Source organism: Aspergillus stella-maris (genome assembly GCF_047715825.1).
Source record: "Aspergillus stella-maris strain CBS 113639 unplaced genomic scaffold BDV14scaffold_8, whole genome shotgun sequence".
NCBI classification, from domain to species: domain Eukaryota; kingdom Fungi; phylum Ascomycota; class Eurotiomycetes; order Eurotiales; family Aspergillaceae; genus Aspergillus; species Aspergillus stella-maris.
Window position 1 is genome coordinate 356,777 of NW_027396802.1, and position 17,224 is coordinate 374,000.

Sequence of the window (17,224 nt, forward strand, 5' to 3'; positions counted from 1 at the left end):
CCCGCCCAGAGAAATAGTTCGCTGGGCGCTTCCACACGAGCCGACTGCTCAACCTGACGATAATCTCGACTCGCCGGCTCCGCGATGGAGTCGATGCTCGAGAAAATTTAGCACGCGCTTGGCGACTCCACGGCTGGATGGGGTCGGGCCTTCTGCACTGCAGAAGGACTCCATAATCACGGGCGCCCTAAAGGGCTAAACCCCTTGATAAAAAAGCATATTAACATTATTTTTATTTATGTCGGATCTATCACCCCCAAGTCCTAGGCTCCTAGCCAGCTAGCCGTTCCCTCGCTGACGGGATCACCAGGCCGTTACCCCCTTCAGCCGGGTGCTGCAGGGAAGCAGGGACAGCGATGCCAATCCGTCAAACGACACTGCATACCCCCGGCATTGTTCAGCCGAGAGTGGCTCTGAGTTGTCTTGCATCTGCAGCTCGGCTGCATTGACGCAGAAACAGAACAGCTGGAAACAAAGGATAAGAGGTTTTCGGGCACACAGTCTACCCACCACTAGAGTGTGACTGTTCCATAGAACAAGCAGCCCTGTAGATCGAGGCAAGCCAGTGGAACTGAGAGGAGTTAAATGAGCGGGCTGACCCAAGGTTCCTTGGGGAAGTCTGTTCCGTCATACGAGCATCATGTTTGATTATTCAGCCGCTGCCCGCTGGTCGGTGCGCCCGCGGCTTAGCACGCTCCCAGCCACCAGAGCAGCCACATTGTTCCAGCGGTGGGCCGTTCCCGACTCGGCTTTTCCTCTGATCGTGATTCATCACTTTTCTGTGGAGCGATCCCTCCCTCCAATCCTTGCTGCTGTACTGTTGGGCATTTTCTTTGTGTGGAAAAAGAAACGAGGACAATAGCCGCGTCTGTAGTGCTGAAAATATGATCAGTTCTCTCCAGGGTAAACAATCAGGTACCGAGACATGCGATGAATGCAGCAGTCCCACCGTTGGAATCTTGCGGTGGGCACCGCGACTGGGTTCCTCGCCAGACTCCGAAGCTGGGTCGCTGGGATGTGGCACCCGATCACGGAGCAAACTTTGTCGAGTCATCAGCGTCGCCCGGTTTTGCGCCCTAGAAGCTATTCCCAAGACGAACAATGCGGCTAGACCCCCTCACGGAGCAACAACCCACCCTGCGTCCCCTATTCTCGGTTGTCCGGCTCCGAGGCACACCCGCTGTCAGTTCAACTCAACACTATAGGATATATATTTTGACCTGTATGTTAAGTTCTTGATTCTTTTCTTGAAGCTGAAATCATGACAATAGCTTTATGAAAGAACCCTTAATCCAAGTGTCGACGTTTCAGACCGTGGTCTGCTCCCCTCTAAAGTAGATGCGTCCGGAATATATATTTCGCTCACTACCAACTTCGAGCATCAGCATAGGACTCTCACACAGCAAAACACCCTCAACAAGCGTTCATCTGGCGCTTCAGACACACGCATCGATTGGAAATACGAAGCGCCTTTCATTTACGGCCTGTATAAATAAAGATTGCTATCCTTTCACGCGCGATCATAGTCAGATGTCGAGAACATACACCCTCAATCGAGCAGCTTGACCTCGCTTATTTGCCACACCAAATCATCTATCACCAGCACTCAGCAACCGACTGCTCTGTGTGAGACGTAGTGTGATGAGCATACACCGACAAAACAAAGAGCGATCGAGTCTCTCAAGGGCTGGACATCGCATCCCCCCCACCATACTTATCAAACGCTATCTCCAGCTATCTCCAATTGCCGAAACCCACTACCATTCACAGTACACCAACCAGCTTGATTCTAAGTCAACTAGCTGCGCCGATGAGGTCATCATTATTATGATGTACGACCCAGAACCGTGACGTCTCCGAGCCGACCCGGCACCATCCTGTCTTCCCCAACAGGTCAACAACTGAACAGTCCAGACCAGTACAGACATGACCGGAAGGAATCAGCAGAGTTTCGTCAGGCGAGCTCAGATGCCCTGGAAAGCCCGAACCATACTAAACTGTTTGCGGGATATCGATCCAGCCCGAGACACGTCATCTAGAGCCAGACCTCAACTTTAACCTACAAAAGGTGGGTAAGATTTGGGATTTTAAGGTTGCTATATAAGGTTACGATATCGGGTACGAAGTATAACTCCAGCATTACCACGCTACGGGCTTCAATCTGCGGATATCCACGGGTCTACGAACCTTGAGCTCTTGTCGCATGGTGGCACCTCATAATGATGTTATATCTTTGCGAACCATGGACGAGGTACCGCTTCTTTGGTCCGTGGCCGGAACCAGGCCCTCGTTGACTGAGGCCACTGATTTGGACTTCTGGTATGTAATCCCACCCAGTAAAGTTCTGATTAAGGTATCTTTGGAATAGCTGGAGGCATGTGGAGGTCCGCGAACACTGACCGAGTATAAACGACTTACGTAGATTTCTTGGTAACGAAAAAACACAACAAAGACATATGAGTGAGGCACGTGCACTGCCTTGCTTTTGTAGTCTTGAGCGCGTTGTCGGATTCATTCCCAGGAGGAATTTTGAAAGAATGTAGCCAATATATGAACCTGGTGAACCTGCCGTCGGAACAACTAAAAGTTTACCTACGTGCTATGTGGACATTGAATCACCGACCTACGTGCCTACCTAGGCGGAAAGAAAAGCAAATGCCATTCCTCGGGGCTCTATCATGATAGATGCTGGCCGTTATTTCCGAAAAGGGAGGCGCCGTCCGCGTCGGGTGGTACTGCCTGGGAAGGAACAAGGGGCCACCCTGGATTGCCCTGAGGAACCTGCCATTCCGCTTCACAATACGAGATTCTTGTCAACATCAGAAACCGGTATGCAACAAGTCGCGACCACTATTTCATCGTCTTGACTAGCTTCGCAGTTCAGAGTTTACTTATTCATGCTGGATCATCAGAGCCACAGTCACCGGGTTTTACGTAAACCCTGCCCCGACGAACAATCAGGGAATTCAGATCCAGTACCAGGATCCTGGTCAACAGGGGCAATTCAACCGACAATGATATGTACCCCGGTCCCATAGCCCTTGCTGACGGTTTGTTATTGTTCCTGGATGACGGGTTCAAGCCCTTGGTCAAGGGTAAGCAACCAGTGCTAGCCCTTGCTTGATCTGCGATGAGGCTCAATGAGACATGGTCGTTGGCCAGTCGCTTCGATCTTCCGTCTTTGCGTCTGTTCACTCCATTCGATCTTTCCCCGGTCCCTGGTTGATGCGGTCTGGAGTAACATCCTCGTCCACAAAGTATATAGCTGGAATCCTTGCACGAAAACGGATGCTGATAAGGCTAATATACAGATGGGTGCTTCTTTTTGAGTCTTGCACTGCCTTGGCAGTATGTCTTGACGGGCCTGATCTCAACGACTGGGTGAAGATACAACAGAGCTCAACATCCTACACACCACAAACAGTTCAACCATCTCACTTCATATCTTACTGGGAAACCGGCAACGGCATGGTATCACTGTCCTACAGTGTCGCAGATTATGCAGGCAATGTCATATCAGGCTGCCTAGTGCCGAGGCGGTTGGTTCGGGTTACTCCATAACTACCGTAGCAGTGCAGCACAGTGCAGGGCAACTTCAGCGCAGTTCAATTCGCAACGAGCCCGCACTTTCTCACAGACCTGTGCGCATGCAGGCTTACCATAATATGCGGGTTACTACTGTTTCAAGGGGCTAGCAGTTGCCCAATGTGTCCTGAGTCGAGGTTGCGGTGGCTATTTTGATTGTGCCTCTGCAGCACTGCAGTTTCAACATAGCAATTACATGCATGCATGCCACTATCAGCATCGCCTGACCTCATGGACGTGGTCTAAGCATGGCAGTCAATGAGGGTTTGGTAACGACTGAAGGGGGTACTAACTCATGACCAGGGCGATTTGTTGTGCCACCAGTGCCAGCCCTCGAGACCGCAAAGAGCGCCCGAAAAAAAAAAAAAACAAGAAGACGAAGCAAACAACAACAGTACGGAGTAAGCAGCGCAAAAAGCAAAAATAGACGTACATCGGCATTCAACGAGACGCACACTTACATAAGTGGACGCCAACACGCCGATACTGCACCGATCTGTCCCACCCTCCTCAACCACCAGCTGCACTCTGCCCTCGATGCTTCAGCGCCAATGTCATACAACATGATGCAGCTCCCTGTTTATAAGATGCTTCGAACTCTGATCATGATCCAGACAGTCAGCCAGCCTATTATAGGCATTTTCCTCCGTGCTCTCTCCCTTCCACTTCCCTGTTCTTCCCTGCTTGCTACAGTGCAGCAACCTGCAGCTGTGACGAGATGTTGCCGGGGGCCTGAACCTCGCTCAACAAAGTAGCACAGCATACGAGCATTCGTGTCAATTTGATTCTGTCTGCTTTGCTTACGCTGTACGGTGGTGAGGGGCCGACTAGCGTTTTATGTTATGTTTCTTCACCGGTTGGGGGTGGGTGGATGGGCTTGCTCACCGTTTGGTGTTTTGATTTTGAAAGTGGGAATCCTACGGAGTATAATACTTTGGGATATGCCATTTTATACTTATTGTACTCTTACTGGGAAGAGGACGAATCTGCCTCGTATAGCTATGACTACTCAGTAGATGAGTACTCCATCAATTCTTGAAAGAGCGCTGCAAACTGTAGGCATGGACGCACGCGTCCACTCATAAGGTAAGGTACCTACATTGTTGCTTACGAATAACTTCATCGAGATCAATATTTCGAATTTGGCAAGCATGGGATCCCAATCCCAAGTCACAGTTATACAAATCAAAACAAAGTAACAAGCACCCATCAACCCGCACGATTAAACCGGCGAAGCCTGAAGACTGAAGACCCTAAGTCAACAACACCATGAAATCAGTCCAGACTGGCAGGCCAGAAAGGCTAGAGATAGACAGATCGCCGCATGGACCAGGAATCCAAGATGGCAGGGAGGATCCTGATGCGCAATACTCCCACGCTACTGGACGTACCTGGTAAGAAAGGGAGCCTGGGATAGACACCTGCTTAGGACCCTGCGACGACTCGTGACTTCGGTATCAGACAGTACGGAGTAAGAACCACGACTGTCCAATGGACAGGTACTAATATTGGTACCTAGTACCTACCTACGAGGTGTAACCCTAGAGGGTGCCCACTGCACCAGTGGCTGGGCTGGACCAAAGGTAGATGCGCCCGCTCGAGGTCAGCAGCTAGCTCACCTCATCTATCATGCACGCGCATATATCCAAGAGAGTGAGATTGAAAGGGAAACACATACTGCCAGCCCAGGAATTGGCATAATAAGGTATATATGCGGGAAGACGTGGTACGGTTCACTTGAGCGAGGCAATCATGCTACGCTAAGTAGGTAGGTACCGGGTACCTGGTCTACCCACCCGCACTCACCAGGTAAGCAGCTTTCACGTACGAGCGAGCAAGCAAGCAAGCAAGCAGCAAATGCAGTGCCAGTACAACGCACAGTATGGATTTTATATATTTTCATGTCTCTCAGCGTCAGCATAGCATTGAAGCGATGTAACGCAAAACAGTTCTCTCAAGGGGATCATTTAATACGAATTTGGTTGCAGTTTAGCTGTGTAGCCTGGTGTCTTGAATCTCAAGGCAGCCATATGGATGCTTGATCGGAGAGGAGACCTCGGTCGGCCGGCAAATCAACCAAGGCAAAACTGGAAAGGATCTCGAAATTTGAATCATGCAGTGCATCTTGGCTAAGGTGTTGAGGAGGCTATGTAGTCTAGCAGAATCGGGATCGACGTTATCGGTAGGACAGGTATAGTCAAACCCTCAGCGCCGAGCGGGTTCTGCATCGTTATGCACCTTGAGTCAGCACAATCAGGGTTCAGCCAAGAGCAACACCCAGAAGGCAAATTGCTTCCAAGAGAGTCCCGCTCAAAGCTGGCATTGCCGAGCCTGGGCTGTCAGATTCGCAGAGGCCGAGGTCCTTGGAGATGACGAGGTTTCGCACCATATGGGCGGTGGCAATCGTACGGAGTAGATAGGCAATAGGCAGGGTTTGTTACGGATCCGCTTGTAGTTTCTTGGCCTCCGCAGGAGTCAATCTGAAGAGCAGCGCTGCGGCAGAGCTGGGCTTTGCAGAAGATAGGGCATATGCAAGCTCGTGGAGGATGGCTATCACTATCAGTATCATGCAAGGACTCGGCCATGCATCGAAATCTGTGCCGTCGTCGATAGTTGACCTCCCATACGGAGGCGTGCACCAAAAGTTTTTGCTCCAAGTGGGGCCCAGTCACGTGATATGAACCCAATCACTGTCCTGGGTGCTTCTGAGCGAGCGTTGTGAGTCGCTCGAGGTCACGTGATCTTGCACTGCCACGCGCAAATACTTTTGGTGCACACCTCCGTACAAAGGATAAACTTCGTCTTATAAATAATCAAAGGATATTCCGCGATCATCGATGACGATCATCGAGCCAAGATAAGCTACTCGGAAGACCGGCATATCAGCGAGGCGGTATGTCGTAACCTGTTACATACAGACAGACTCGCAGAGTACTGTGTAAGTCGATGATAAGTTCACGGTACCGGCGGGATATCGCTGATTATCCCGCGTGTGGAGAAAACGTGGCACAGGCGCATCAGTGCGGACGGGTGATGACCGAGGATCCCTGAGAAGGCACCCACAAGGCTGCCTTCCATGTACCCGAATCTCAGTTTCAATCTCAGCACGCGACTACTGGATCTACCCCGTACATCGGAGAAAAACGGTCTGGTGGTGGTGCATGGGGAAGAGTTGTGTAATGGGCCGGTGGGATCTCGAGGGGGTCCCAAACTCCCAATCCATGAATTATGATTTCTGAGCTGTCTGTCGGAGCATTTGGCGCCAGCCCTAGGAGGTTGCTGTAACCACGAACTGTAGGACGTTATTGGCTGGGGTGATCTATCATATCGAGGTCCATCAAGTCTCGACGCGTCGAACCTTGCCGAAGGTTCTGAGGCCACTTCGGCAAAACCATTTAGATCTGAAAGATGAGAGGGAGTCATGCAGGCCGAAGCACAGGATCAGCAAAAGGGTGCCGACTGTCGAGTGTCGAGAGGCGATCGAGCCGCCCACAAAGTGAGGAGTGCGGCCAAGATTACACAGGATTCTCGGCGACGAGGCCAAGGAGCATCGAGAGGAAATGAATGAACGAGAGCAAGATCCGTGGTCGAACTCGGCTCTTCCAGGGGGGTAGACTAGACGAGGGTACCACGCCACGCGAAGCCACATAACCGCGCGGGAAGCCATGGAAGACAAGGAGCTCCACGGATTTGCGACAGCTAAGGCCTTGGGCACAAGACATTGTCTCATCAGGTTCGCGAGATATTGCAATCTCAACTGCATGGACGGAGTACAACAGCAGGAGAGAGCCAAGCAGCAATAATGAAATCTGTCACTTGATATGAGAAGAGGTTCTCAAATTCGGAGGGGTGACAAAGAGCAGAGTTGATGGAATTATTGTCTTTGTCGAGACTCCGGAGGGAGCAGCAGAGGCGATACAGCAACTCGGCAGGCTGGGCGAGTCTCGGCAGGAGGAGTACTCCGCGGGCCCCAGAAGGAGAGTTTCGTACTGAGGTCCGATGCTCATAGCGGGGGTCGATGAGACATTGTAAAGCGGGCGACGGGAAGTTAGATGGTTGTAGGTAAAGATACAAAATAGTATACAAGATAGTATAGATTAGTGAGTGTCAGTGGTGAAGGCACTCTGTGGTGTGGAATCCCGAAAATTACCATACGCCCGCCAATTACTAGAACCGGACCATGCCCGAGCCTTCAAGGTTCTCGGCCTCGGTCATCATGAAATACCAGATGTACTACATTCCCGACACTGAACATCTTAAGTTCGTAACTCACAGAGTAAAGAGTAGAAAACTCCAAGTAATTCAGCCCTGCAATCAGAATGAAACAAAACATCGCGCAGAGAGTGGTCTCGGAAATAAAGCCCCAGATCAGCGCCGGGCCCGCCAAGACCAGTAGGCCTCAAACGCGCAAACCACACTCCACCAAAGCCAGACATAGCGTGGCCTCAGCCTCTTGGCAGGCCTTGGCGTGGTACCGTACGGTAAGAACTGCTTCTTCACCAGACGGACTGTCGATTCAATATTCATCTATTATCGTGACTAGGCAGGGTAATGGACTGCTGGCATGGTGATGGGCTACGGCTTACTTTTTTGCTTCTTTACTACCACCTTTCTCAGTCAATTCCCAGTTGTTGATCTGGCCAAGATGATCATTCTGGTGTCCCAGAAGTCGCGGGCTGGGCATTGGTAATTGCCAAGCAGCCGCCTTCAGGTGTGAATTCCCTTTCTGCTGCAAGCTGCCCTTCGCCAGGAATTGTCTTTGCTCCTAGTTTTCTCGTCCTTTTCTTGGGATGCTGTAACCTCATGGCTTTATAAGTCTGCTCGTTTCTCCTCTCCTGCTCTCCTCCATCCCTCCTGTCCCGACTGCTGTCCCTCCTCCCCCTCTCCTCCCTCTCCGCTCCCTTATCCGTCAGCATTCCCCGTCGCTGTGGTCTCCCCCTCATCCCTTGGCCTCCCGCCCGTGCCAACAACTGCCTCGCTATCGCCTACTTTCGTCTACTTCTCGCAAAGGAAATTAAATCCTCCCTTGCGCTCCCAAGCCATGCTGTGAGCTGGTCCCGGGTGCTCTCGCTGTGCACTGCTTGTACCACCTGGCGTGCCTTCCGTCGCATTTTAGAGGGGGCAGATCTCCGTTGCGCCCTTGCTTGCTCCACCGACTACTCTCGACTGTCCTGTTCTCCTTCCTCTCGTCCCTCGACTGCCCGCTATGAGGCGTCCTGATATGTCCCACTCGCCCGCCTACTACCAGGACCAACCCCAGATCGTGGCCGCATACCTTGCCAATGGTGAAGGCCATCCTTCCGTTCCCCCAACGGCTCACTTACCTGCGGCGGAGACGCACCCCTCGTCACTGCGACACGACAAACCCATCGACTTGCCCTCCTCCGAACGAGCCTCCGTCCACACTGCCAACTCCAGACCTTATCCCTCCGATTCGTGGGATCCTTCCTGTTCCCAATCCAACCGTCATTCCCGCCAGCTCTCTTTGAAACCGGTTCCCCAATCTGCCGCGGCTCCAGTCGCCCTGGTATCCTCGCAGAATACCGACGATAATTCTATTTTGGCCTCCTACAACAACGGAGCTGCGCGCAAAGAAGACCGTACCCGAGGGAGTTGGACCGACCACTCATCATATATGTCGGGGGATAATCGTAATACCGGTGCTGCTCGCGCTCAGAAAAGAGCAATACAAGAAGATGATTTAGTGGACGAGAGCCAGGATGCGGTTGTGATGCTGGTGAGTTTGATCTATCCAAATCCTTTGTTTGTCGAATGGCGTTTTAGCGTGCGGGACTAACCGCCCAACCACAGTTTCGGATGTCACTTCCCATTCCCATCTTCTCTCTCATCGCCACTCTATATACTGTTTTTGGACTCTTCCTTACTTTATTAACATCGCCTCTGCGGCTTTGTGGATGCATACCCTGCCTAAAGAAAACATCATTTCGCGCCCAGCTGTGTGGTTTACTGGTTCCACAATTGCATATCCATGAACGGTTAATTGGGCTTCGACGGTCCAGTTCGCAGTCAACTTACAATGACAGCGACCAGTCGTCGAATATTGAGTACGCCGAGGGCTATTCAGTACCAGGCCTCATTATGGTGCTTCTTCTGTCGTCGCTTCTGTCATTCGGGTTGCTTCTTCTCGCATGGACCGCAGCATTTTTCTGGGTCTTTGCCATGATACTCGGCAACCCTGACGGGACAGAACGAAAGGACGACGGTCGAGCAGCTGTCCTGGGCGTCACTCGATGGTGGCAGATATGGCTCAGTAAAGCCCGCTCATCGTCCGGGTAATGCCCAGCCTGGTGACCTCTACCTGGTCTTCAATTTCTCATTCAGCGACAATCACTTTTCGACCTTTAAACCGTTTAATGCTAGCATGATACCAATGTTCGGGATACGTGGAATGATTTTGGGTTTGTTATTTTCTTTCGTCTGCGTGTTCTACTCTTTTCTCTCGCCATATCCTTTCTCAATACCTCAACAGCGGCAACACCTTCCATTGACACATACGACTCGGAGTTGGAGTTCAGGCAGCGGTGTGCGGGTTTCTCCCTTGATCCGGGGTTTGGAATTCGGAAGCACGCCATCAATATTCTCATTGTGATAATCGTGCCTGGTGTGGCATTTGGGACCCTTTAGAAGGATCTTTGATATCCATTGCTTTTCTGTACTCTATCAGTCTACACTACTAAGAATTGATACCCAGGCTGGTTTGTCAGAGTCATAGTCTCAAAACGTAATTATTCTCCACTAGCAATGGATGAATAAAGTGCAGCTAGACAACGCAATAAAGCCAAGAAATAAGCCACGGCAAATCATTAGGTAGCTGAGATCATGGGACCCTTAGTTACTCAATACTCAATAGTAATACGCCGTCCGACTCACTGACCACAGCCTATGCGCTGTCTTGTCTGCAGAGCTCCCTCTCCAAGGGGTTCCCGTTATGTAAGAGCAAACATGCAGCCCGGGATTAGATCGCCTTACAGGCTTACTGGCCAGCAACCTAGCTGTCGATCTTTAGCTTTGTGTTTCGTTAATCGCTGTGCATAGATGCACGGATGCCAGTCTAGGGTTGGACTCAGCGGTGATCATGGGGACAAGGCTGGTATATGCTTTTTTTCAGTGAGATGGGGTAAGGTAAGGTTGTTTTGTTTTGTTTTGTTTTGTTTTGTCTGGGTTGGGTTGGGCATTGCATTGCATTGGAGATTGTGGAGAGGTCAGGGTTGGCATTATGTACTTTGTACTCTGTATCGAGCTTGGGTGTGATTGATCAGCGTCTCGAGTTTACAATACAGAGGAAACACTTATAGTTTCCATCGCATATGCACATAGCGAACCGAGGTCCGTTGTAGATCATCTCATCAAGTACCGAGTGAGTCGACGGGGCTTGGCGTATTGTATACAGTGGAGTATAGCGTACAAGAAGGAAGGGAGGATGAATGGAAGTATAGAAGTATGAAGACGAAAATTCTAATAGGATTGAAACTAAGTACGGTAACTAGGGTATAAGAATACCAACCTAGACGGACAACAAACAGCAAACGACAACAATAGGAACTGACATCAAATAAGGAAAGGAATAAAATGAAGAAGGGAAACCGTAACGATGAAAATGCAGTTCATGAATTTCCTAGCCGCTGAGTTCTTTTGTTTTGGGTCATGTCGTCCCCCTCCCTGTCCTACCAGGGCCGGGGGTTGTATATATGTAGTTTATGTATCGGTTTGCCGTTACCTGCGTCCCCTTCCTCCCCTTCCTCCCCGTCCAACACGGATTCCTCCCCGTCCACTCTGTCCGCCGCGAGGATTTCTGCGCTTCTGGATACCGCTAGGACCGTGGGTTTTGGGAGCACCCAGACCACGACGACCAGGCTGGTTAAGACCAGAGCCGGAGCCGGAGCCAGAGCCGAAGCCACGGCCGGGACCACCGCGTCCACCACGACCACTACCACGACCACGACCACCAAATTGGCCAGAGGAGCCCTGGGCGGGACCATCATTCTCATCGTCGACATCCATCTCGTCGCCGCGCTGGCCCTTCTTCTTCTGCGCCTGCGCCATGCGGATCTTGCCGCGTTGGCCGCGGCGGATGGCGTCGGGGCCTGCGACGGCCTGGACATAGGCGTTGATACCGCTTTCGCCGCCTTCGCCGCCGTCAAGAGCGCCGCCCATATCGGCGTCTTCGTCTTCATCGCCGAGGAGGAGGCGTCCGTCCGGACCGACCTTGGCGTTGCGCTTGCGGCGCGCGCCGGGGCCTGTGTTGAGGAAGCGGACGCTGGGTTTTGTGGTTGAGATGTTGGCGAGGGCGTCGGGCGCGAGTAGATCAAGCGGGTTATCCTCGGGCGAGAGTTCGCGGATATACTGCTCGCTCTGCTTGCCCTTCTTGTTGGCCTTGCGGGCCTTGGAGGAGTGAGCGGTTGTAGTGCCCTCGTCGTCGACGCTGATCTCGGAAGCGTCGTCGTCCGAGTCAGAGAAGTCGGAGTCGTAGACGGCCTTGTCAAAGGCGTTGCCGAAGGACTTGGTGTTCTTTTCTTCCTTGGCGTTGGCGTTGGCGCCCTCGTCCTCGTCTTCATCGTCACCGCCGGCTTCGCCTTCCTTCTTCTTCTTCTTGCGGCGCTCGCGCAGCTTGCGGATGTTGACGACCAACTTGCGGTCTGCTTCGCCGACGAGTTCTTCGAGGGGTGCGGCGCCGAAGCGTCGGATTAGACGGTCAAGGATGCCCTTGACTTTGCTCTTGAGGCGGCCCTTGTGCTCTTTGCTCCAGACCATGAGGTTGGGGACTAGAGTGTTGAGACGGGAACGGAGAGCATCGTCAGGGAGAACAACGACAGCCACCTTGACGAATCCAAGGACGGAACGGACAATTTCGCGGTTGTTGCTGGTAAGGAAGAGTTCGACGGTTTGGACGAGCTCCAGGCGCATAGCGGGCTGAATCTCCTTGTGGAAGTCGAAGAAGAGTCGGGAGATCGCTGTGACAGAGGCGGCGACCATGTGAGGAGAGCTACCGGCGAGACCAGCAGATACCATGGTGAAGAACTCTTCGATCGTGGCGGGGGCATCAGGGGCATCGTCAGGCATGTGAGGAACCATGGAGTTGCAAATCTTTGTGCCTGGTGGATTCAGCTCTGAGTCGAAAGTCCGTTTCGCGAGGTGGATAAGCAGGTCGAACGAAGCAGTACGGGCCTTTTCATTACTCTCCTTGCAACCCAGCACAACCTCGGAGAGAATTGAGGGGATAAAGTGAAGTTCGGATGATGGGAGATGTGAGACGAGCTCGGTGATGGCGAGCATGCGATCCCGGCGTGCGGAAGCGGGTGTCTTGTCGGCCGTGGCAAGCATGAGGCTTTGAAGCTCCGAGTTCCGCTCCCTCAGCGCAGAAGCTCCAGTCTCAGTTGTAGCCAAGCGCGGGATCAACTTGTAAGCCTTCTTGATTAGCTGTTGATCAGTTGTGCCACCGTTCAGAATAGCCGCCGCGAGGCCGAAGAGCGTAGCGAAGCTGGAACGAGGGAGGTAAATTGACATGGCAATGACCAGGTCAATGAGTGTGTGAGAGGTAGGCGGCATCTTGTCTCCAGAGCCTGAAGGCTGATTGCCCTGCTTGGCTGCATCTGCCTCGGAAGTCACCGACGACTCGAGCATGGAAGTCACTCGTTCGAATGTTTCATTAAGTTCCTGATACAATTAGTAAAAGTAAGGGAAGGATATGGCAGGGGTTAGTACTAACCTGCTCAGGCGCAACGCTGAGATAAGCGTTGATACACTGGAGTATGTAGCCTCGATAATGGGGGAGCGTCTGACTGTACACGTTGAACAAGACTGCGAGAAGGTTGCTAGCAAAGCCGGCCAAGTGAGAAATGTTCTTCGTAGCCGCCTCCTTTGTAATTCTGCGCTGCAGAATCAGATCCTCTTCCTCACTCTCAATGGACAGAATAGCCTGGTTAGACTCAACCAAGTTCTGAAGTGCTTTGCAAATGTCCACGCGCAGATCGGTTTGCTTGTAAAGAATGTTCGACAAGAGCTCCGCAAAGCTCTGATCGAATGATTCAGTCAGATCAAGCGGAAGCTCGCAGTATCCTGGAAGAATGGCCCAGGTCTGCTGGACGAGTGTTTCGAAGATCTTCACTTCAACAGCCTTCTCGGCGGAAGTGTACTCCATAACCTTCTGGTAGAGAGCCTCGCTGAGAGGAACAAACTCGGAGCGGAAGTGGCGCAAGTTGGTGTTGGTGACGCTGTCACGGAGGATAGGGAGGAACCAAACTCGGCCTGGCTGGCCGGCCTTTTGCTCAATCAAGTTGAGCGGCAGGATCTCCAGAACGGCTTCAGGGCCCATGGCTTCGATCGCGGCACCAAGAACATTGTCCGCTTCCTTCTTTCCCTGGAAAGCCTCGTTGCTGCGGAGTTCTCCAACGGTCCGGACAACGTCGTCCAAAAAGGGGCTGGATTGCCACTTGAAGCTTTCAAACATCGCAGCGCAGACATTGAACACTTCCATCCATGCGGCTTGGTATTTCACTGAGAGCAGATCCTTTGTGGATTTTGCGAGCTTCTCCAGCGTCTTCTCATCGTAGACGGATGGTTCAAGGATAACACTGGCCGGGATACAATTTGCGACGAACGAGACCAAGCACTCTGAGGCCGATACACGGATGTTGCTGGAAGGAGACGCGAGGTAGCTGGAAATCATGTTGAACAGATCGGGCAACTTTTCGAATGTGTCTTCGGGGGCAATCTGGGCCGATACGTCGTAACCGCGGGAGAGGACAGCAATCCATGGAGGTAGAAGCTGCGAGTCGTTTTGGGCGGGCTTCAATTCGGAGATGGCCTCAAGGAGACGTGGAAGTTTCGACGAAGTGAACTCGTTGGCCATACTAGAGAAGATAACCTCAAACACCTCAAATGCACCCATAGTAATGTATTCGTTAGTGGAACGGGAAGCGTTCATCAGGAGCTCGCACAGCGGCTCAATCTTCTTGCTCGGCCACCCTCCGGACGCAACCGCAACCGTCTTCACCAATTGCAAGGAATGGATCACTAGAGGATCGCTGTTCTCACGGTTGTGAGGGTCGTTGCGGCCGCGCTTCTGCTTTGAGGCTGCGGTAATGCTTTCGCCAAGAGTCTTCAGCGAGCTCTCTGCGCACATGTCGGCAGCGGGGTGATCGAGAGAGGGGCTAGGCGGGGGTGTCTTGAGCACCTTGATCAAGGCATCCTGAGCACGCTTGCGCACCTTGGGGCGGTGGTCCACGGACAAACTGAGCAGACCAGCGATGGCCCGTCGCGGTCCGATCTGAGTGTGAGGAAGGTTCCACGCCGCGACATCCTGCGCGATAAGCAGCGATTCAAGACATCCAATGGAGGGGCGGAGAAGCGGAGCTTCAACTTCTGGGAGGGAAAGCGCGGGTGCAAGGCCGGTAAGAATCTGAGAGAATTTCGCTTGGAGGATGGGAGCGGGGACATATGAGGTCGTGATATCGAGCAGGTAGACAACTGAGGTCGCTAAATCCTTGTTGACGATGCCTTGGTCGGCGGAGATCGACTGGGAAAGAAGAGCTAGAAGCGCGGCGAAATACGCGGTAGGCGAGAAATCTGCTTTCTGATCACGTAGTGTATCCTCCACGGCAGACAGTACCACAGCGGTCTGGAATGAGTTGTTAGCAGTGTAAGGAAGGCTTGAGCGGGTGCGGGTGCAAGCCACTAACATGGTGCTGGTTCTGCAACTTGGGGGATTTGATCTTCTCGAGCCTCTCGGCCAGGGTCGCCATGATGAACGGATCGACCTGCAGGCGAATTGAGAAGCTGTTTCAAAAAAGACCTGGGGTTGGCAGGACGAAACAAGAGGCGAGAGTAAGAAGTTTGCAAGAATGCGGAGACTTTTTTGTGGTTCGAAAAAAAAAGGTACAGACTCTTGGCAGCGGTATCGATAGCACCCGATAAGAGCACTGCGACATTCACTCTCTGTTCACGACCTGACTTTTCAATTGACTCTACGACTGATTACTGGTTAGATTCAAATTGCAGGAGTCAAAAGACGCATGGTATAACGTAAGTAAGACGGGTCATTCAGATTGGTATGACAACGAAGGTCGTCAGGCACCAAGGCTCCTATCCGCAACACCGCCAGTTCATAGACATTAAACAAGTCAATTCGCCCATTCGTCGTATCATCGCTGATTGTGCGGTTTTTATCGCTGGGTTATACCGCACGCTGTACCTCCAAAGCTTCCTTAACCAGTACAATAGTTCATCTCATCATGATCCATACTATTCCGTTCCCCGCAGTTCGTAGATGCGTGTAGATCGCCTAGGTTGTAGTGTCTGGTGTAGGCATTACATCGAGTAGCCAAGACTGCTCAGTCTGGCTATCACGACATCTCTGCGATATGTACTCTACATAAAGCGAGTACTGACACTGGCTTGAAGCCATGTCCTTCGCAGGCACCGTTCGAGGTGAGCCGCAGTAGACAGCAACCATTCGGCGGAGATAAAGCAACTAATCGGACGTCGGTCACTCTCGGTCTAGAAGAGAATCTCCCCGCTATGTTCGGCCTCGAAGCCGAGACCTTGGAGCTTGTTATTTGACTTCTTGTCGCTGGCTTTCCGTTCGTTGTCCTCCTTCTTCTTCAGGTCGGTGACCTCTTTGACGGGCGCTTTGATAAGGTTGGGAGGGATGTCGTCTTCCTTGTCGAGATCCTATATCATGAAGGAAATAGGTTAGCAGGCTAAATGGTGCGACACGTATGTAGAGGGTGATCGTACAATTTCACCCAGCAACAAGACATTCTCGCCGCGAACCAGGAATACACCCCGAGAAATCTCCGTGTAGAGGTTGCCCGCATATACCCGCTCTATCGTATCTTGAAGGACAAGGTTGGCTGTATACCGAGAAGATATGAGTGTTAACGAACGCTGCAATTGGCGGGCGACCGGCTAGGCATATCGAATTTCCATACCGAACTGGTCCCATGTTCTCAAGACTCCGATCAACTTTCTACCGTCTCGCAGCACCAAGACTAGCTTCTCTAGTAGTATGTCAGCTCTGAGCATGCGGATCAAGGAAGATACAAAACGCACTGTCTGTGAGGTCTAATAATTGGGCTGCGGTCGTGAACATCTGCGGCGGTAGCTGCGGGGGTCCGTGTGTCATTGGCGCAGACGGCCCTAGGTTGCGCTCTTGGGGGAATCCCTGGGGAGGGTTGCCTTGCTGGGCGGGGGCAGGAGTATCATTGATTGACAGACGCTCCATTGTGTCGATGGGCCTGCGACTTGATTCCGGGGCGCGGGGAGAAGGTGGGAGGGGAACGACCGACGAGGGACAGGGCGCGCTAGTTTGAGTAGGGCGGTTGTTTCAATTTGACTGGTACAAGGGGGACAATGAAAATCCAAGAGATGCGCAAAAATATCTCCGGATCTCTGGAGTTCGTGAGCAATGTCGAGCGTTAACAATAACGGTGACTTCAGAGCTGCTGGACAGATGCCTTTTGCAACATCGGATGTGGAGCGAAGTTGTTTGCTCTGTTTGTCTGCATTCACCACGCGCCTTCTACAAGCTTACAAGGGCAACCTTGGTAATGCGCTATTTTGATTTTCGTCTCATTGGATTTTAGGAGAGAAAGCTGCTTTTTCCAGATCTCGCCTCCAG

At 52.1% G+C, this 17,224-nt stretch overlaps 4 protein-coding genes across 4 annotated transcripts; 2 read left to right on the forward strand and 2 right to left on the reverse strand.

Annotated features, from left to right (window-relative positions):
- The first annotated feature begins 3,983 nt into the window (after positions 1-3,983).
- BDV14DRAFT_167380 (uncharacterized protein) lies at positions 3,984-4,448 on the forward strand. Its single transcript, XM_073767664.1, has one exon. It carries the CDS (start codon positions 4,137-4,139, stop codon positions 4,338-4,340), a length of 204 nt encoding a protein of 67 aa, XP_073631550.1. The 5' UTR covers positions 3,984-4,136; the 3' UTR covers positions 4,341-4,448.
- Positions 4,449-8,128: 3,680 nt separating this feature from the next.
- Positions 8,129-10,309, forward strand: BDV14DRAFT_167382 (uncharacterized protein). The gene is made up of 2 exons (XM_073767665.1): positions 8,129-9,322; positions 9,397-10,309. Exons 1-2 carry the CDS (start codon positions 8,792-8,794, stop codon positions 9,880-9,882), a joined length of 1,017 nt encoding a protein of 338 aa, XP_073631551.1. The 5' UTR covers positions 8,129-8,791; the 3' UTR covers positions 9,883-10,309.
- A 736-nt stretch (positions 10,310-11,045) lies between these two features.
- On the reverse strand, positions 11,046-15,431 carry BDV14DRAFT_167384 (mRNA-binding protein RRP12). Its single transcript, XM_073767666.1, has 3 exons — positions 15,285-15,431; positions 13,313-15,223; positions 11,046-13,260 (listed from the first exon to the last, which is right to left on the reverse strand). Exons 1-3 carry the CDS (start codon positions 15,345-15,347, stop codon positions 11,320-11,322), a joined length of 3,915 nt encoding a protein of 1,304 aa, XP_073631552.1. The 5' UTR covers positions 15,348-15,431; the 3' UTR covers positions 11,046-11,319.
- A 555-nt stretch (positions 15,432-15,986) lies between these two features.
- BDV14DRAFT_144436 (U6 snRNA-associated Sm-like protein LSm1) lies at positions 15,987-16,919 on the reverse strand. The gene is made up of 4 exons (XM_073766408.1): positions 16,657-16,919; positions 16,536-16,604; positions 16,342-16,457; positions 15,987-16,275 (listed from the first exon to the last, which is right to left on the reverse strand). Exons 1-4 carry the CDS (start codon positions 16,826-16,828, stop codon positions 16,102-16,104), a joined length of 531 nt encoding a protein of 176 aa, XP_073631553.1. The 5' UTR covers positions 16,829-16,919; the 3' UTR covers positions 15,987-16,101.
- Positions 16,920-17,224: the final 305 nt, after the last annotated feature.